Here is a 21,142-nt window from a genome sequence, read left to right on the forward strand (position 1 = left end):
GCAGATGGTGGGACTCAGCCAACCAGAGAAAAGTTTCTGCCCCCCTCCCACTGGAGGGTTGCATAATAGGGGTCCCCAGGGAAGGGACCCATTGTTCCCAACCTTTTTACCTACCTGTAACACCCCTAAATATAGTATTTAGGGGCAACGCTGAACCTTGATTCCTCAGACAAGAAACAACTACAAGAAAAGAAGAAGGACCGTACAGCTGTGCTGAAGCTAACAAGAGGAAGACGTCCACTGACTTGGCCCCAGCCCTACCGGCCTGTCTCTACCTCAAACCTGTTCCTGTGAAATCCCGCCTGCCTTCAACCCAAACGACTGTCTCCCGTGAACACCGCATTTGTTTATCTGCAACCTCTGGCTCCGGACTGTCACTGGTAATCCGCACCACTCAGCACCCACCGTCCACGGCCCGAGCTTGAGTGGGCAAACACCACGAGGAGGCCCCCCGACAATCCTAACCCGAGATCCGGTGAACCATGATCTGTCTCAAGCCTCCAGCTGACTCCTGCTGCCTAAAACTGGAAGGTCCCCCCAACCACGACCAGGAGCTGGTAAGACTATCGCACCCAGAAGACCTTTGTTCCCAAGCTTGCAGTTCCTTTGCCAATCGGAGGCTCCCCATTAAAAAACAGGGCACCTGACATTGAAACCACACCCTGCACCCGGCCGCCCTAGTGCAGCGGAGGGTGCACCTTTGGTACTACTTTGTTTCCCCATTTGCCCTGAGCTAAAGTCCAGGAGCTTTGCACCCACAACCAAGTGACCTGCTCGAAAGCATCCACCAACTGGAGGCCCCCTATCCCCCATTGGATAACATTGGGCCTCACCACTCTGCTCCTGGCCACCCTAGTGCCGCTGAGGGTTTAACAAGAGTTCATCCCTGACCGTGGCCACCACTGAGTCTACCCCCAGAACCTCAACTCCCACTACCAAATACTTACCTTAAAACTGATAAAACTATTTTCCTCCCTAGGATAACATTTACTGTTTTTCTTGGAAAAAATTTCAAGTGTGGAGTTTGAAAACCTAAAGAAATTCTTCAAAATTGTACTATTTAACAAAAACGATTTTACTTACCAGTTTACAGGAAATGTCCCAGGGTAGTATACAGGTATACTACTCTGTGTAAGAAAAGTAATCCAAAAAAGTAACTCACCTGGTATTTTATTGAAAAGCCCATTCAAGTCTATACACTGTATTTACTAAGTATTGCATTTCTCTGCAATAATACTGTAAGTCAAAACAAAGTGTATATACAATTACAATTCAAGCGGCGTACACATTGAATGACTGCTGTAGAGTATTTATTGCTTACCTGTGCTAGGCTTGCTTGGTTCTGGAAAATAAAATAACTAAAAGAACATTTTTATACAAAAACAAAATGGTCTGAAGTTCAGTCTTTGAGTGAGTGAAGTAATTTGCAGACTGAGTGTGCACAACAAATTCTCAACACTGTCCTCTGATACTGCCTTACTGCTCAACCACACTACCACAAATACAGAGTGAGGTACTATCTAACTTTACCTCTGCCTACCTTTGGGATTCCGCTGGGACTCTGTGCACACTATACCTCACTTTGGTATAGTATAAGCAGAGCTAGCTTCCTACACCAGTTAGGCGGGGTTATGGGTGACAGGGTTTTCCATAATTGCAATTCCTGATATATCAACATTTGGAATAGGTCTCACAGCTTCTCAGAAAGAGAATAAACCACGTGTATTTACTTTAGGAAGTTGGACGCATTTGGGTACTCCATTAAGGGTTTGGCAACCATAAAAAACTCGCCTGGTGGGGAATCCAGCTGGTTGTGGGCGTTCTCTCTATTATCACCAGATGTGAACGGGTCGGTCCCAGGAAGAAAGGTAATATTTGACACTGGGATCACTCTTTTAGTGGCAGGAGCTTTGGAGGATGCAGACATATAGGGCATGATGTGACTTTGTAGGCTCAGGAAAGTGATAATAGTAATCCTGTAGCATGCGCCCTAGAGGTCTAGTACTAGAGCTACATAGACCTGACTCGTGCTCTGAATTGGGAGCCGAATGCAATGGTGAAATTACTCCACATATTTCTATACATTGCTGACTGTTGTAGGCATGCTCATATTAGTCTCCTTGGTTTGTGACATTAAGTTATTCTGGATTATGGGTCTTTTGTTCTAGTTGACAACTACAGTGCTTTTGTTTTTTGTATGGTCAGAGATCGTAGTCGACGAGGTGGACATAAACGGCTAGGCTGACGTCGACAATGTTTGTTTTCAACTAGGCCTTCGTCGTAGATGCAGTCCTAGATGAGGAGGCCGCAGACGAGGCCGTTTTAGACGATGCCATCGTAGACAAGGCAATTATTGGTGAGGCAGTAATAGTCAACATGGTTGTTAACAATGATTTTGATGGCAGTTTTGGCATAGACGCCTCGTTGTCATGTTATGAGTATTTCCCTAATATAGTGTCAGGGCTAAAGAGGGAGTTGCAGGGTCTGCCTCTGAGGAAGTTTTTTCCAATTCTGTCTCTCTCTCTTTCTCTGCGAGAGGTGCCTTATCAAGACTCATAGTAAATATTTTTTTATGGCTTTTCAGCATGACCTCTGGAGAATCTTGGCGCGACTTCTGCCTTTGACCTCTCCTATGAGGAACAAATCCTCACCGTTCTCATCAGAAGTGACAGATTTAAGTTTCTGTAGTCCCAATATTAGATTCATCTCTTATACCACAGGAGTTTTTGAGGAAAAGGTTGGACATATTTTGTAGTCCATTACCTTGTTTTATGCTTCAAAAAGAAGTAATAGCTGAAGAAACTGAGCAGAGCTCAGGGACACTCCCTTCACACGACGTGTGGCACAACAATTTGAGGGACTCATCCTCTGTTGGGAGTGTTCTAGAGGGTGATGTCACCTGATTGATTATAGTTCACGTTTGGTCCTTTTATTTTTTTAAAAGGACATAGATAGGATATTAAACTGACTTTTTCATTGCCATTATAGGCTATGGTAGTGATACATAAAGCTGTATTATGGTACCGTAGGACTACCACTTTGAAGACGGGGAATAATTCAAGCATGTGAATCTATGAAAGATCCAATACTGGAGAACATGCTTTTCAGACAGACATTGGGAGATACCCCAGCAAGTTCCATTTATCAACAGTTATCTTTCATGAGCAGATTGAGCAAAACTTGAAATCTCTTCTAGATATAAGTGCCAGGAAAATCGCTAAATAAGAGGGGAGTTTATAGAATAAACGGACATCATTCTTAGAATCCATGTAACACCCTTGACATTTTTTTTGAGAGAGGTTATCTAATGTTTTAATTGTTGTCCTCAAAAGTGATTAGACGCTTTCTAATTTTGTTTTCCCCTGTGTTACCACGCTGTCACATCTTGAAGCAAACAGATCTGTGGGCCTCAATTTACATACATTCAAACCTTTCAGAGTATTTAGTAATTGGCTAAACACGGATATAAAACACTCAATAGATAAATGGGCATTTACATAGTCCTTCCTGTAACTTATGACCACGTTCTTTCTTCACAAACTAGGAATCCTGAGACTTTGATTACATGAACTTACGAGGCCAACAGGCATCCCCAGTGCAATCCGCAGTTCATCTGATAGGTCTCCAGGTTTCTTCTCCTTAAGCCGTGTTTCAAACTCTTTGCCCTGAGAGAATGGATTAAAAAAAAAGTACAATAAAACTACATTAAACTAATCAAAAGACAATCCAATATAGAAGTTGGTTTTCCATGGTTTGAACATTCAACAAGACTCTTACATATGCTCAAGTAAATTAGTTCAGAGAGTGTATTTCAAATTCATAGCTGAACCATTGGCCCATTGATTTCTGGTCAGTTTACCATGAAATGTATCCAATCTTAACTAAAGCATGTTGTATTGGAGTCTCAACTGATTATCTTCAAATACCAACTGCCGCCTCAGCAGTTTTAATTACGACTTAATAGAGAAACCACTGCTGGCTACAGCACCACTCCTCCCCTCCAATACCAGAAGTCTTGAGTTACCTCATAGTACAGATCCCCGTGGATTGTGAGTTTTGGCTTGGTCTGCCACTTGAAAAAGGCGTCATGCAATTTCTGGTAGTCTATATCAATTTTACCCATTTTGGGCCGAACCTTCTCCCTCATCTTCGATTTCATAGTTTTCTGTTCTTCCTGGAAATGAACCCAAATTAAAATTAGTTATCACAACAGACCACAACCTGTATGGTAACACCAAAGTGCATATGGTCAGCACTAATCTATGTCAATTATCTCTGACAGAATGCTATCATTTGGGAAACACATGCTTACTAAGAAATATCCCTTGAACCCAGGGCCACTGGAATTATGCGGCAGGGGAGTAACAAAATATGCATCAGAAATGACTAAATTATGCAGCAAGAAAATGTAAATTATGCAGCATAATGCGGCAATTTTTAAAATATCAAATTACTTAATTATTTAGCAATTTCTACAATTAGTAATACAATATGGAAAAAGGCTTCACCTCAGTACTAGTTTAACATCTAAAAAAGTTACATTTTGCAAAGGATCTTCCTCTGCGTGTGAACCCACATCCCCACGTTTTCAGTAACTTTTAATCTGTTTTGAGCTAGAAACTATTTTCTTTGCTTAAATCTGCAGATTATACAGCAGATGATGGATTACAAGGCAAATTCATAAGTATGTGGAAAAAGAAGCACCCTAATTCCAGGTGAACCCGTTTGAGACTCAGTCGCCAAGCACTGGAACATTTAAACACAGTGATCAATCCAATGAACAGTTTAATTCAGGTTAAAAAACATATTGAATAGAGCAGAATAATGAACTGGAGGTCCTTATCAGCTGCCAATATATGCATTTAGTGCTACAGGTTCTCCTTGTTATTCTCCACTGCACTAGTGGCACATCACGGACACCATCAACAGGGGGGGTTTAAGGCTTCGATGCTCGGGAACGTAGGGACGACTGTGTCCTCTTCTCCTCGGCATACAGATGAAGAAATGTCTTAAGGCATCGGATTTCCTTATCAGAGCAGTCGAGGGGACCTGCATTCAGAGTTTGCAGGCGATGTCAGGGAGTTCACAAGGGGTGAAATCATGATGGATTCAAGCTCTGGAGGGATGGGGGACCTTGTTGACACCGGTGGCCCACTTCAATTCGGGCCAGAGGGGAATTGTGCCGTGGTGGCTCCAGGTGTCTGGTTTTGGTTGTTCTGGAGGCCTCAGAGTCTCCTCTTTCGGTGCTTCTGCAGGATACAGGGAACAGTTCTGCAGTTCTTCGGGAAGTCTAGGTCTTTATTGGAGGCAGGCAGTCCTCCCAGGTTCTCGAGTTACTCCGCTTCAGGACGAGTAGTCTTTGGAGCAGTTTCGATAGAGAATGGCAGACAAGACAGCAGGTCTCGGGCCAAGTCAGGTCCTTTAGTCAGTCTTCTGCTTTTATGGCTCTTCGGTCCTTCTTCGTAGGTCATTAGGATCTGCTTTTCTGGTGTCAGGGGCTCCCCTAAATACTGACTTTAGGGGCATTAGAGGAGTGTAGGATAGTAGCCAATGGGCTACTGACCCTGGGAAGTGGGCATAACCCTGTCCCAGAATTCTTAAGTATGCCACCACAAAGATGGCTACTTCTGAAAAATCGTATTCACCTCACACTAGCCCACTTTAGGGGTTGTACTAGCATGGAGGTGGCACGCCTACCTGACTAGCTAATTTCCCTGCCTGTCCAGGAGCCAAAGGGGCTATGGACAAGAGGGGCAGCTTAGTTTCCTTTGAGGGAAGCTAGAATCACATTACAACAGCAGCTGTTTCTTTGATGCTCACTAGCCCAAGGAGGCTAATCTGCAGGTCATCCTGTGGGAGGGGTGTTATAACCTCTTCCCGGACAGGCTTTTGCTCTGGGTCTCCTGAGCGATACAAAAGTGGATGATGGACAGAGCGTTTGAGCAAATCAAACACTCACCCCCAAGTCAACTGATCTGGGTTTAATCCATCACCATTCTTTAGTTCACTCCGCCACCCCAGTTCAGACATTGCCATATGCAAATCAGTCTGACCCTGTGCCTCATGGGAACAGTCCAGCCCGAACTGCCAAGCCATGTCTTTCCTGGACCGGAATCAAGCATCCTAGGACCGGTTTCTGGCTATCAGCCGTCTTCAGCCAGGATAGCTTGACTCCAGTGGTGTGGAGAGCATGGGACACACGTCTGAGCATACCCATCCCACTCGGGGTGACAGATGCAAAAACAACATTTGATTGACAGAATGCAGAACAATGTCATACATTCACCCCAGTACAGAGATCTGGGCCTCAATCCATCGTTTTTTTGCACTCCACACCACCCCAGTTCAGACATGGCCATATGCAAATCAGCCTTGACCCTGTGCCTCATGGGAACAGTCCAGCCCGAACTGCCAAGCCATGTCTTTCCTGGACCGGAATCAAGCATCCTAGGACCGGTTTCTGGCTATCAGCCGTCTTCAGCCAGGATAGCTTGACTCCAGTGGTGTGGAGAGCATGGGACTCACCTTAGGAGATCAAAACAGCGGATCAGGTGGTAGGCTGGCAGGAACTAGAAATACTAGCACACAAGAGGCTGGTAGGTTTTCACGGGGCACTTCTAAGGTGCCCTCTGGGTGCATGTATTGGTACATACAACAATGGCATCAGTGTGGGTTTAGCAGTATGAGATGTATGATACCAAATATCCCGATTTTCAGTGAAGCGGTCACATAGCTGGAGAGCTTGTTTACACCATTGTCCAGCATGTTTTAAAATGGGTTCCCTGTCCCCTTGCACAGACAGTAATGTACGAGTTACTTACCTTCGGTAACTATGTATCTGGTAGAGACGTTGTCTAGCCGCAGACTACTTAACTTAGAAAATCTCCAGGCGTCAGACTGGATCCGGAATTTTTCTACAGCAGCAGCTCAGCATGCAGGGGGGCGGCGCAACACGACCCCGCCCTGACGTAGTCAACGTACGTGACGTCAGCGAGGTCATACAAGTCCCTTCCGGTGCGCTGACGTCAGTTTTCTTCGGAGAAACTTTTCAACTGCACAACACGGAGCCACCAACAAAAAACTGTGAAAGTATGGAAACAGTGTGCGAGGTATGAAAAATCTGTGAATAAAGAAGGATGGTGGTGGAAGACACCATCGTAAAAGACAGAATTAGACACTGCCTACATATAAGTGAAAAGCTGTGAGAAAGAGCCCCGCAAGCTAAGCGGAAGCCCTTTCCCGAGTGCAACAACGGAAGAACATCTCAACGGACAGGAATAGACTGATATTGCTATGTAAAACTGTGCCGTTTAGTAAGAACGGAGCACAGAAAGAACAGTCCACTCTAGGAAGGTATGAAAAGACAGGCCCTTTCCCTATAATAACGGAGGTTGGAAACCGAGCACAACCGACCTGCAAAGAGGATGACCAAGAGGAGACCAAGAGGAGACCAGGACCCAGAGTCAATAGAGAAGACGGAAGGAAGGTAACTGGAGAGAAAAACTAATCTCCTTGTGAATCAAAAGGCACTGTATTACAGGAAAAAAGCCTCTCAGCAGAAGTTAACTGTACACTCAGAGGCATGCAACAAACTGAACTCCCTTGAGAGATAACCCAACGGCAACTGAAGAGGTCAGTGCAGAAGTCCACTCGGCAAGGTCCTCGCAAAACGCAGAGGCTGGGTGGTCGTTAAGAAATCTGAGGCTAGACAACGTCTCTACCAGATACATTGTTACCCAAGGTAAGTAACTCGTACATCTGATCCGATAGAGACATCTAGCTGCAGATTCCTTAACTTAGAATAGATACAACAGCCATACCCAAAGGGGAGGGGGGTCTGCGACAGAACAACAAAGTGCCAAGCATATGATGCGGCAACAGAGTGACGGATAAAGTGGGAGGCTGTAGCGAAACAGCCAGACAGCAACCCAAGCAGCTGGGAAGAGCAGAAATAACGGGATGGTAGACATCCTAAAAATGCCAGAATGGCGCTACACCATACCCGTATAAAAATGACAGGTAGACGGCATGAGCCATATACCAGAACAAAGAAAGAGATGAAGAAGGACCACGCTCTGCTTAATGGCGCACAATGATTACACCGACCCAAGCTCGAAAAGAACCTGAAGAGATGCAACAAGAGCCTAACAGACTAGCCTATAGAAGGAAGACTAAAGGAGCCTGTGCCAAGGGCCTATAGGCAAGATCTAGAACCCGAATAATGCGTTGCGAATAGCAGGCGGGACAAGAAACACCCCAAAAAGAGGAAACAGGGGCGAATAGCATCAATTTTAAACCCACTGAAGCAGGTAGAAACATGCAGCAGGCAAACGGCCATAGAGACCTTAAAGTGGCATACACAAGAAGCATAAGAGTGTCCGACCGGGCAATATGAAGCCAAAGTGAGAAACAACCCACAATATAGACTTGCAGGTAGTAGCCAAGGACCACTGCCATTAGAAGAGCTGTTCCGCAGGATTAGCTTCTACTATAGTCGGTGATAATTTGGAAAGAGGCATATACCCGAAGGAAGTGGCCAAAAACACCAAAGTAAAGAATCGTGGTAAGAGTCTCCGAATCCGAAACCAAACACTCCAGAAAACACAAGTACAGTGTCTAACACCAACAAGCATTGGAAATGCAATAGGGCTCGCATTAGGAAAGTTTGAGCTATTGGTCTTATAAATGATTTTTTATAAATGTATGTGTTATTTTTGAAAATAGCTAAATTAATAGCTTTGTCATTTACAATGCCAATAGTTATAACTTTCGCAAACACCTATAGCATTTGTAATGCAACATGTTTTGTATTTACGTGACTTAGATGTATTGATATTACAAATAACAATGGCTTTTAATTTTTTTAAATAATTAATACTTAATTAACTTATTTCATTTGTAATGGCAATAGCTTAAACTTTTGTAAATAACTTTTGTGAAGATTATGTTCAGTGTTTTTTATTGTGACGAAAATCCAAGAACAGAAGTGAAATATTAACATCTTTTTGTGATTTGTAATAAAGCATGAAAGCTTGAAAACAGCTTGAAACATTGAAATAACATATTTGAACCAGTGATGCTATGGTTGCGCTGAGTGATGCTGAGTGATGCTGTGTTGCGCTGAGTGATGCTGTGGTTGCGCTGAGTGGTGTGTGCATCAGTGGAGCTGTGTGGTGGGTGCATTGGTGGAGCTTAGTTGGATCATCGGTGGAGCTGTGTGGTGGGTGCATTGGTGGAGCTGTGTGGTGGGTGCCTCGGCGGAGCTGTGTGGTGGGTGCCTCGGTGGAGCTGTGTGGAGGGTGCCTCGGTGGAGCTGTGTGGTGGGTGCCTCGGTGGAGCTGTGTGGTGGGTGCCTCGGTGGAGCTGAGTGGTGGGTGCATCGGTGGAGCTGTGTGGGGGGTGCATCAGTGGAGCTGTGTCGGTGGAGCTGGGTGGTGGGTGCATCGGTGGAGCTGTGTGGTGGCTGCATCGGTGGAGCTGTGTGGTGGGTGCATTGGTGGAGCTTAGTTGGAGCATCGGTGGAGCTGTGTGGTGGGTGCCTCGGCGGAGCTGTGTGATGGGTGGATCTGTGGAGCTGTGTGGTAGGTGCATCGGCGGAGCTGTGTGGTGGGTGCTTCGGTGGAGCTGTGTGGTGGGTGCCTCGGTGGAGCTGTGTGGTGGGTGCCTCGGTGGAGCTGTGTGGTGGGTGCCTCGGTGGAGCTGTGTGGTGGGTGCCTCGGTGGAGCTGTGTGGTGGGTGCCTCGGTGGGTGGAGCTGTGTGGTGGGTGCATCGGTGTAGCTGTGTAGGTGGAGCTGTGTGGTGGGTGCATCGGTGGAGCTGTGTGGGGGTGCATCAGTGGAGCTGTGTCGGTGGAGCTGGGTGGTGGGTGCATCGGTGGAGCTGTGTGGTGGCTGCATCGGTGGAGCTGTGTGGTGGCTGCATCGGTGGAGCTGTGTGGTGGCTGCATCGGTGGAGCTTAGTTGGAGCATCGGTGGAGCTGTGTGGGGGTGCATCAGTGGAGCTGTGTCGGTGGAGCTGGGTGGTGGGTGCATCGGTGGAGCTGTGTGGTGGCTGCATCGGTGGAGCTGTGTGGTGGCTGCATCGGTGGAGCTTAGTTGGAGCATCGGTGGAGCTGTGTGGTGGGTGCCTTGGCGGAGCTGTGTGATGGGTGCATCTGTGGAGCTGTGTGGTACGTGCATCGGTGGAGCTGTGTGGTGGGTGCTTCGGTGGAGCTGTGTGGTGGGTGCTTCGGTGGAGCTGTGTGGTGGGTGCCTCGGTGGAGCTGTGTGGTGGGTGCCTCGGTGGAGCTGTGTGGTGGGTGCCTCGGTGGAGCTGTGTGGTGGGTGCCTCGGTGGAGCTGTGTGGTGGGTGCCTCGGTGGGTGGAGCTGTATGGTGGGTGCCTCGGTGGAGCTGTGTGGTGGGTGTATCGGTGTAGCTGTGTAGGTGGAGCTGTGTGGTGGGTGCATCGGTGGAGCTGTGTGGTGGGTGCATCGGTGGAGCTGTGTGGTGGGTGCATCGGTGGAGCTGTGTGGTGGGTGCATCGGTGGAGCTGTGTGGTGGGTGGCTCGGTGGAGCTCTGTGGTTGGTGCATCGGTGAAGCTGTGTGGTGGGTGCATCGGTGGAGCTTAGTGGGTGCATTGGTGGAGCTGTGTGGTGAGTGCATTGGTGGAGCTTAGTTGGAGCACCGGTGGAGCTGTGTGGTGGGGTGCATCGGTGGAGCTGTGTGGTGGGTGCCTCGGCGGAGCTGTGTGGTGGGTGCATCGGCGGAGCTGTGTGGTGGGTGCATCGGTGGAGCTGGGTGGTGGGTGCATCTGTGGAGCTGTGTGGTGGGTGCTTCGGTGGAGCTGTGTGGTGGGTGCATCTGTGGAGCTGTGTGATGGGTGCCTCGGTGGAGCTGTGTGGTAGGTGCATCGGTGGAGTGGTGGGTGCATCTGTGGAGCTGTGTGGTGGGTGCCTCGGTGGAGCTGTGTGGTGGGTGCCTTGGTGGAGCTGTGTGGTGGGTGCATCGGTGGAGCTATGTCGGTGGAGCTGGGTGCATCGGTGGAGCTGGGTGGTGGGTGCATCGGTGGAGCTGTGTCAGTGGAGCTGTGTGGTGGCTGCATCGGTAGAGCTGTGTGGTGGGTGCATCGGTGGAGCGGTGTAGGTGGAGCTGTGTGGTGGGTGCATCGGTGGAGCTGGGTGGTGGGTGCATCGGTGGAGCTGTGTCAGTGGAGCTGTGTGGTGGCTGCATCGGTAGAGCTGTGTGGTGGGTGCATCGGTGGAGCGGTGTAGGTGGAGCTGTGTGGTGGCTGCATCGGTAGAGCTGTGTGGTGGGTGCATCGGTGGAGCGGTGTAGGTGGAGCTGTGTGGTGGGTGCATCTGTGGAGCTGTGTGGTGGATGCCTCGGTGGAGCTGTGTGGTGGGTGCATCGGTGGAGTTGTGTGGTGGGTGCCTTGGTGGAGCTGTATGGTGGGTGCCTCAGTGGAGCTGTGTGGTGGGTGCGTCGGTGGAGCTGTGTGGTGGGTGTGTCGGTGGAGCTGGGTGGTGGGTGCATCGGTGGAGCTGGGTGGTGGGTGCATCGGTGGAGCTGGGTGGTGGGTGCCTCAGTGGAGCTGTGTGGTGGGTGCATCAGTGGAGCTGTGTGCCTTGGTGGAGCTGTGTGGTGGGTGCCTCGGTGGAGCTGTGTGGTGGGTGCCTCGGTGGAGCTGTGTGGTGGGTGCATCGACGGAGCTGTGTCGGTGGAGCTGTGTGCTGGGTGCATCGGTGGAGCTGGGTGGTGGGTGCATCGGTGGAGCTGTGTGGTGGGTGCATCGGTGGAGCTGTGTAGGTGGAGCTGTGCGGTGGGTGCATCTGTGGCGCTGTGTGGTGGGTGCCTCTGAGGAGCTGTGTGGTGGGTGCATCTGTGGAGCTGTGTGGTGGGTGCCTCGGTGGAGCTGTGTGGTGGGTGCCTCGGTGGAGCTGTAAGGTGGGTGCCTCGGTGGAGCTGTGTGGTGGGTGCATCGGTGGAGCTGTGTGGTGGGTGCCTCGGTGGATCTGTGTGCATCGGTGGAGCTGTGTCGCTGGAGCTGTGTGCTGGGTGCATTGGTGGAGCTGGGTGGTGGGTGCCTCGGTGGAGCTGTGTGGTGGGTGCCTCGGTGGACCTGTGTGGTGGGTGCCTCGGTGGATCTGTGTGGTGGGTGCATCGGTGGAGCTGTGTCGGTGGAGCTGTGTGGTGGGTGCATTGGTGGAGCTGGGTGGTGGGTGCATCGGTGTAGCTGTGTCGGTGGAGCTGTGTGGTGGGTGCCTCGGTGGAGCTGTGTGGTGGATGCATAGGTGGAGCTGTGTGGTAGGTGCATTGGTGGAGCTGTGTGGTGGGTGCATCGGTAGAGCTGTGTGGTGGGTGCATCAGTGGAGCTGTGTGGTGGGTGCATCGGTGGAGCTGTGTGGTGGGTGCATTGGTGGAGCTTAGTTGGAGCATCGGTGGAGCTGTGTGGTGGGTGCATCGGTGGAGCTGTGTGGTGGGTGCATCAGTGGAGCTGTGTGCATCGCTGGAGCTGTGTGCTGGGTGCATCGGTGGAGCTGGGTGGTGGGTGCCTCGGTGGAGCTGTGTGGTGGGTGCATCGGTGGAGCTGTGTGGTGGGTGCATCGGTGGAGCTGTATGGTGGGTGCATCGGTGGAGCTGTATGGTGGGTTCCTCGGTGGAGCTGTATGGTGGGGGTGCCTCTGTGTCCTGGTATCTGACTACTGAGTTCGTTATTAGAGGTCTTTCCTGCAATTATATGATTTCAGAGAGACTAGATACTAGCTAATGCACCAATTAAAGGCAACTTTTAAGTTCAGTATTCTTCTTTAGGTTTTGATGGAAATAAATGACAAAAACATTTCTGACTATACAAACATAAAAGCTGCCATGTTAAAATAAACGGGAGACACGGCCTGGCGGCAGTGTAAAGTGAAAGTATGGCCGGCCTGGGCAGAGAAAGGGGAGGAAGGAGGAGAAATGCGAGTCACGGTAACAGCAGCCTTTGATGTTGCCGCCGGCCGTGCAGTGAATAATTAGCGGAGGGGAAATTCCGGCTGGGGGAAGCTGAGATGCCTGTGGGAAGGAGGCTGTGATGTGCTGGTGGCTTTGATGTGCACGTGCTTTTTGCCAATGCGCTTGCGCATTGAGCTTTTTTTTCTCGGGAACTGCAACAAATCGCTGAGATGGTTAAGCTCTGTTTAAGCCACAATATAGCTCGCCACCTATGCGCAAGCGCATCAGTAGGCGAGCACTAAAAAGGGAGCAGTTGTTAAATTGGGAAATCACCCCAGTAAGTGGAAGCAAGTAGGAACCTATGGGCAACTTGCAAACAACTCAGAAAAGCTCCCCTCACACATGGAGATATTGGTCCAGACCTCGCAGCCTCGAAAAGAGGTGGCAACGTAGGAAGAGGAATACCATGGCAACCGGCATATATACTTACTAGCAGCCCGCCCCAGCGTTGCCTGGGGCAGAAGGGGGCTGGGGGCAGCATTTCAGGCTTGCCGGCACTCCCGCCCCGGCCCCCGCCCGGACATTGTCTGTGTCCCGGACAATGTCGTGGCGGGTGGGAGCCGGGGTGGGAGTGCAGCAAGCCTGAAATGCTGCCCCCAGAGCCTGAGCTTTACCTTAGCCGCATTTGTTCAGGGGCAACTTCCCGCCCCGTCTCCCTCCCGCCCCCACATTTCCAGTGTCCCAGAGCCTTACCTGAGCCGCCGCTCCTCCCCGCGCTCCTCACTTCACCGCCGCTCCTCCTCGTCATGACGCACCTGAGCTTCCGCTCCTCCCCGCGCTCCTCACTTCACCGCCGCTCCTTCTCGTCATCACGTATGTTGCGGCCAGCGCTACGTCACGGCCAGCGCAGCATCGCGGCCGGCGCTACCGTCAGGGCACTACTTTTTTTTTTTAAGTTATATTTTTAAATGTACGTTTTTTTTTATTTTCTATAGCCTATGTCCATCTGCACACCCTGAGGATTACAACAATGTATTGGGTGTGTGGATAGGCGCTGTGGTTCCAGAGTTTACCTTGCCAAAAGGTTTGTGTTCTCTCTTTATAATAGTAGTATAGATAAACATATAAATATGTAGAGACAGAACTTAGCCAGGAGCATACAACATGTCCATACCGGATCATACCTAGTACAGTAAGGGCAGGTAGGAACCGCTTTAGAAGAGAAAGATCATGGAACAGGCAACAGGCAGGATGACCATGGGGTATAGAAGATGACACCAGGGAAAAACCTAGAACAAGGTACAACGGACCACCAAGCGACACATGGAGCCCACAGGATCTCCAGGCCCAGGTTTGATAAGCAGAGCTATATAACAGCATACAAGTACCCCAACATGGAGTATGCACACCCCAAACAACGTGGAACACCTCTTCGGGCAATAAGCCAAGCAAAAAGAGCGCAGTAACAAACCGAACCCGTGAACATGAGTTTCGAGCCGTATGACATTACCCAGCTGAGCCACTGGCTCAATACCACAGTCGGAGGACCGGACACAGCAATGTGTGGAACACTGCCACAGCAGGCCAACAGTCAGCTCAAAGCAAAACGCATCCAAGGGATGCCAATAGAAGGGTATTTACCCTTGACAACAGAAAAGGAAGACGTAAGTCTCATTGTTCATGTTAAACACAGAGCACATCTAAAGGATGCTAAATGAAAAAGAACCGTTAAGGAATACAGGCCTAAGAAGACCCAAGTGGGAGGACGAAAGCCCACAAGGAGCCGGTGAACCGCTGATTCCACATGAGCATCAAACAGCAAAACCCCATCAAAGGGTAAGTCAGCCAGTCGCTCCTTGATATTTTCAGGGAAGACGCTATCTTGCAACCAAGCGTGACACCTTAAGGCAAAAGAACCCGCCATAGCTCGGCCTAAAGAATTCGCAGTATCTAAGGCTGAGCGGATTGTGAATTCGGCAAGGTCGCGGCCATCGTGGAGGAGGGGAAGGAGATCAACTCGAGCACCTTCAGAGGTGGCAGAAAGCAAAGAGTGAAAAGAGGAATACCTTACAGGCGTAAGGTGAAGAGACCTGAGCACTCCTATGTGCTAATGAAAGCCATTTACACGATGAAGTTCAAAGAAAAAATTCAAAGTTTTATTCACTTTGTTTTACAAATGCGATTTGTCCTTTTGAATTAGGACATAGTTTTCCCAGTAAACAAGATGTCGAATGGACGGTTATTTCATGATCAAATTCATAAGTTGAAAAGTTCAATATATTTGATTTATAAATCTGAACATCCCCGATGCATTTCGAGCTAAAGAGCTCTTCTTCAAGGGGTCAATGTGTTCGAGTCTGTAGCGCGAACAGTGTAACGCGATCCAGCGCTGTAAACGCATTTACACGTTGATTGACACTGATGCCAAGTTGTTTGCCAGGATTTTGCTTATAAATCTCAGTGAATGGGTTCGGGAAAACAAGATTCTGCCTATGAACCAAACGGGTTTCATTCAAGGACTGGGGACAACGACAAATATATTGGTTCTGACCCTGCTTATGAGCAAATCAATTAGAGCTAAGCAGTCCCTTTACCTATGTTTTGTAGATTTTAATCTGCATTTGACTCTGTCCAAATAAATTTTTACGGAAAAAACTTCAGGAAAAGAATATACCAGTGGCTTTATTGAAGCGGATTCGTCTCCTATACAGTAACACATGGGTAAGGGTGAGGATGGGGGATGGACAAACGTTATCAAAGGAGATCCCAGCAACTGAAGGACTAAAACAAGGATGTGTTTTAGCTCCTCTCCTTTTTAATTTGTTTCTGGCTGATTTAACTGGGATACTTGATAAAACAAACGCCCACCCTCCGACAATAGGTGATAAGCACATTACTAATTTATTGTATGCAGACGATGTTATCCTTCTAAGCCACACTAGAGTTGGACTACAATGCCTAATCAGTCGAACGTAAAAGTATGCAAAGGAAAACGGTATGGTGATAAACAAAGCGAAAACAAAGATTATGGTAGTCACTAAGAAAAACAAGATAAGATAAAAAACCAAATGGTACATGGACAAGACCCAACTAGAACAAGTAGAGGTATATAAATATTTGGGTGTGTTATTTGATGAAAAGGGTAATTACCTGTTTCATAAAAAGGATATACAACGAAAGGCTAATGCATTAACTGCAGCATTTAGAACTGTACAGAAGTCATTCAGTAACCTCACATATGGTCCACTCCTGAGCATTATACGGGCAAGACTCCTCCCAACTATCACGTATGGTAGTGAAGCACTAATGGGAAAGGATACGGAAACAATAAATAAGGCCCTAACAAGAACATATAGGGTACTTTTTCAACTCCCTGGGAATGAGTCATCCGCACAAATTAGGTTGGAGTTTGGATTAACCAGCCAACAATATGCGAGGCAAGGGCAATTTATCAAGATCTGGAAGCGTATAAAAAATGACCATTAAAATGAGATATCACAGCTACTATGGAAGGAAATAAATAATACCGTAAACTCAGCCGCATGGATCTACCTCAAGGAAGCAATAGTTGACTTTGCAGTTACTTATATCTGGGAAAACAATATAACCAATGCATCGTCCAAAAAAATAATTAATAAAACTGCAAACCAATTATCTATTGTAAGTGACAAAGCCATCCTCAGAGAGAAAACACGCCTGCTCAGTAATAAATGGCTACAAAAAAAAAGGGAATACAACAATACTTGGAAATACCCTGGACTGAGAAAAATAAACAGGTGCTTCTTAAAGCGGGATTTGGAATGCTACCGGGACTTTGCCATCTTCCCCGTGGAAAAATACTGAAGAACAAACAACGTGTAGATGGTGTAACAAAGGTGAGGAGAATATTCTCCACCTATTATGCATTTGTCCAGAACTCCTAAATCAGAGAAGAACATTAATTAAATTACTGCTTAGGGTACGTGGAATAAGGACATGTAGGCAGGCCCCGATACGGTGTCTACACTCAAATAATATAAGTTTAAATGCTACCGTCGTAAGATTTCTATTGACAGTGAAAAAGAAATTAAGAGAACAATAATTTTTTTTTTAAAGTAATTTTTTATGCAACCAAATGAATTTTACGGTGCCTTGGCATTTTAATTGCTTTTAAATCAATATAGCAATTTATTTGTTTCTATTTTATATCACATTTGTAATATTGTAAGATTTAAAAAAATCAAACAATAAAATGTACTTACTTATACTGTGGTGGCGACAAGTGATGCTGTGGTACCGCATAGTGATGTGGTGCCCCCGAGTGATGTTGTGGTGCCCCCGAGTGATGCTGTGGTGCCCCCGAGTGATGCTGTGGTTGTGCGATAGATAGATAGAGTGAGGGCGATAGATAGATAGAGTGAGGGCGATAGATAGAGTGAGGTCGATAGATAGAGTGAGGGCGATAGATAGATAGAGTGAGGGCGATAGATAGAGGACGATAGACAGATAGATAGAGTAAGGGCGATAGATGTGTGTGGTTGTGTGTGTGTGGTTGTGTGTGTGTGGTTGTATGTGTGTGTGTGCATGGTTGTATGTATGTGTGTGTGTGCGGATACAGAAGGATGTATGCGGAAGAGAACAAAAGATCAGCATATTATAGGAGAACAGGGAGGTAAACAAGGATGCGTGTTGAAGAGATCAGCACATCAGAACAGGAAAAGAGAACAGGGAGCTAGAGAGGTAGGCGGTGGAAGGGAACAGCAGATAAGCACGGGAGAAGAGAACAGGGTTTTGGAGAAGGGGGCGGGTGGAAAAGAGCAGCAGATCAGGATGGGAGAACAGAACAGGGAGTTAAAGAAGGAGGCGGGTGTTTGAGAGCAGCAGATCAGCTCAGGAGAAGAGAACAGGGAGTTAGAGAAGTAGGTGGATGGAAGATAGCTTAAAGAGTATCACAGGAGAAGAGAACATGGAGTTAAAGAAGGATGCGATGGAAGAGAACAGCAGATCGGCACAGGAGAAGACAACAGGGAGTTAGAGAAAGATGCGGGTGGAAGAGAACATCAGATCAGCACAGGAGAAGAGAACAGGGAGTTAAAGAAGGAGGTGGTGGAAGAGAACAGCAGATCAGCACAGGAGAAGAAAACTGGGAGTTAAAGAAGGAAGCGGGTGGAAGAGAACAACATATTAGCACAGGAGAAGAGAACAATGAGTTAGAGAAGGGGTGGGGTGAAAGAGAACAGCAGATTAGCACAGGAGAAGAGAACAGGGAGTTAGAGAAGTAGGTGGATGGAAGATAGCTTAAAGAGCATCACAGGAGAAGAGAACAGGGAGTTAAAGAAGGAGGCGGTGGAAGAGAACAGCAGATCAGCACAGGAGAAGAAAACGGAGTTAAAGAAGGAGGTGGATTGGAAGAGAGCAGCAGATCGGCACAGGAGAAGAGAACAGGGAGTTAAAGAAGGAGGCGGGTGGAAGAGAACAGCAGATCGGCACAGGAGAAGAGAAGAGAACAGGGAGTTAGAGAAGGAGGCGGTGTAAAAGAGCAGTAGATTAGTACGGGAGAATAGAAGAGAACAGGGAATTAGAGAAGGAGGTGGGTGGAAGAGAACATCAGATCAGCACAGCAAAAGAGAACAGGGAGTTAAAGAAGGAGGTGAGGTGGAAGAGAGCAGCAGATCAGCAGAAGAGAACAGTGAGTTAATGAAGGAGGTGTGGTGGAAGAGAGCAGCAGATCAGCATAGGAGAAGTGAAGAGAACAGGGAGTTAGAGAAGGTGGTGAGGTGGAAGAGAGCAGCAGATTAGCACAGCAGAAGAGAACAGTGAGTTAAAGAAGGAGGTGGGATGGAATAGAATAGCAGATCAGCACAGGAGAAGAGTGCAGGGAGTTACAGAAGGAGGCGGTATAGAAAAACAGCAGATCAGTAGAGGAGAAGAGAAAAGGCAGTTAAAGAAGGAGGCGGATGGAAGAGAGCAAAAAGATTATCACAGGAGAAGACAACAAGGAGTTAGAGAATGAGGCGGTAGGAAGAGAGCAGCAGATCAGCACAGGAGAAGAGAACAGGAAGTTAGAGAAGTAGGCGGACGGAAGATAGCTTAAATATTATCACAGGAGAAGAGAACATGGAGTTAAAGAAGGATGCGGGTGGAAGAGAACAACAGATCGGCACAGGAGAAGACAACGGGGAGTTTGAGAAAGATGCGGGTGGAAGAGAGCAGCAGATTAGCACAGGAGAAGAGAACAGGGAGTTAAAGAAGGCGGTGGGGTGGAAGAGAGCAGCAGATCAGCACAGGAGAAGAGAACAGGGAGTTAGAGAAGTAGGCGGATGGAAGATAGCTTAAAGATTATCACAGGAGAAGAGAACATGGAGTTAAAGAAGGCGGTGGGTGGAAGAGAACAGCAGATTGGCACAGGAGAAGACAACAGGGAGTTAAAGAAGGCGGTGGGTGGAAGAGAACATCAGATCAGCACAGGAGAAGAGAACAGGGAGTTAAAGAAGGCGGTGGGGTGGAAGAGAGCAGCAGATCAGCACGGGAGAAGAGAACATGGAGTCAAAGAAGGAGGCAGTGGAAGAGAACAGCAGATCGGCACAGTAGAAGAGAAGAGAACAGGGAGTTAGAGAAGGAGGCGGTGTAATAGAGCAGTAGATTAGTACGGGAGAATAGAAGAGAACAGGGAATTAGAGAAGGAGGTGGGTGGAAGAGAGCATCAAATCAGCACAGCAAAAGGGAACAGGGAGTTAAAGAAGGAGGCGGGTGGAAGAGAGCAGCAGATAAGCACAGGAGAAGTGAAGAGAACAGGGAGTTACAGAAGGAGGAGGTATAGACAAACAGCAGATCAGTAGAGGAGAAGAGAACAGGGAGTTTGAAAAGGAGGCAAGGTGAAAGAACAGCAGATCAGTACCGGAGAAGAGAAAAGGCAGTTAGAGAAGGAGGCGTTTGGAAGAGAACAGCAGATTAGCACAGGAGAAAAGAACAGTGTTAAAGAAGGAGGCGCGGTGTTTGAGAGCAGCAGATTAGCACAGGTGAAGAGAACATGGAGTTAAAGAAGGAGGTGGGGTGGAAGAGAACAGCAGATCAGCACAAGAGAGGAGAAAAGGGAGTTAGAGGAGGCGGGTGAAAGAGAACAGCAGATCAGCACGAGAGTAGAGAAAAGGGAGTTAGAGAAGGAGGCGGGTGAAAGAACAGCAGATCAGCACAGGAGAAAACAAGCATTGGAAATGCAATAGGTCTCGCATTAGAAAAGTTGGAGCTACTGGTTTTGTAAATGACAAATATTTTTTTATGTGTTGGTCTTGAAAATAGCAAAATTAATAGCTTTGTCATTTACAATGACAATACTTTTAACTTTTTCAAATAGGACACCTATAGCATTTGTACAAATGTTTGCTATACAAATACAAATGGCTTAATTTTTTCAAGTAATTAATACTTAAATAAAAGTTCTTGTAATTTATAATAGCAATAGCTTAAACTATTGTAAATAACTTTTGTGAAGAATATGTTCAGTGTATTTTATTGTGACGAAAATGCAAGAACAGAGGTGAAATAATTGATTTTACAAATAACAATGGCTTTTAATTTTTTTTCGAATTATTAATACTTAAATGAAAGTTATTGTAATTCATAAAGGCACTAGCTTAAAGTAAATCCCCCCCCCAAAAAACGATAGTGTAATATGGAAACATTTACCGCCGAACTGAGAACAATGTAATGTGAAAGCTCTTCACATTAGTACAGCTGCAGACCTTTTAATGTTGAGAAAAGGCCAGGCAGGTCATGAAGCTGCTGACTGACGAGGACCTACTGTCCACCCAGCGCAGGGATTCTCGCCGCACCAGGGTGCAAATGTCACCCTCCATGAGTTTCAGAAGCCTGTCGGCCAGACGTGCCTATCTCAAAGGCCAGGAGACAGACCAGATTGCCACTACCATCCGTGAGCATCACTACCAACCACATATGGAGGGGAATATCAGTCAGGAGTTTGCACATGCATATGAATGGGATTCTCACATTTTGGCTATGAATGTATTCGCCTTTTTAAGTCATGTAATCTATGTTGTGTGTGTGTATACCTATGTCTCACATTTTGTGCCTTTAGTTCTGCTCGTGTGTTATCGGCTCATTTCAGGCTCTAATTTTGTAACATTCACGCCGATAGACCCGATCCAGGCGCGAGATTCCTGATTTTGTAAAGCCCCAAATGGCTTTATTTTAGGGGCCTTCCGCCTCCGATCACGTCTGCTTCAATGTA

General features: G+C 47.5%; 1 protein-coding gene across 1 annotated transcript in view; it reads right to left on the reverse strand.

Moving 5' to 3' along the window:
* Positions 1–21,142, reverse strand: part of SF3B2 (splicing factor 3b subunit 2) — a 461,083-nt gene that overhangs the window by 129,451 nt on the left and 310,490 nt on the right. The window contains exons 13-14 of the mRNA XM_086938496.1: positions 4,025–4,174; positions 3,576–3,665 (exon numbers count right to left, since the gene is read on the reverse strand). Coding sequence (XP_086794622.1) covers positions 3,576–3,665; positions 4,025–4,174 — 240 coding nt within the window. The remainder of the gene's footprint in view (positions 1–3,575; positions 3,666–4,024; positions 4,175–21,142) is intronic.

The sequence above is a fragment of the Lissotriton vulgaris genome, chromosome 9 (genome assembly GCF_964263255.1).
Source record: "Lissotriton vulgaris chromosome 9, aLisVul1.2, whole genome shotgun sequence".
Lineage (NCBI taxonomy): Eukaryota > Metazoa > Chordata > Amphibia > Caudata > Salamandridae > Lissotriton > Lissotriton vulgaris.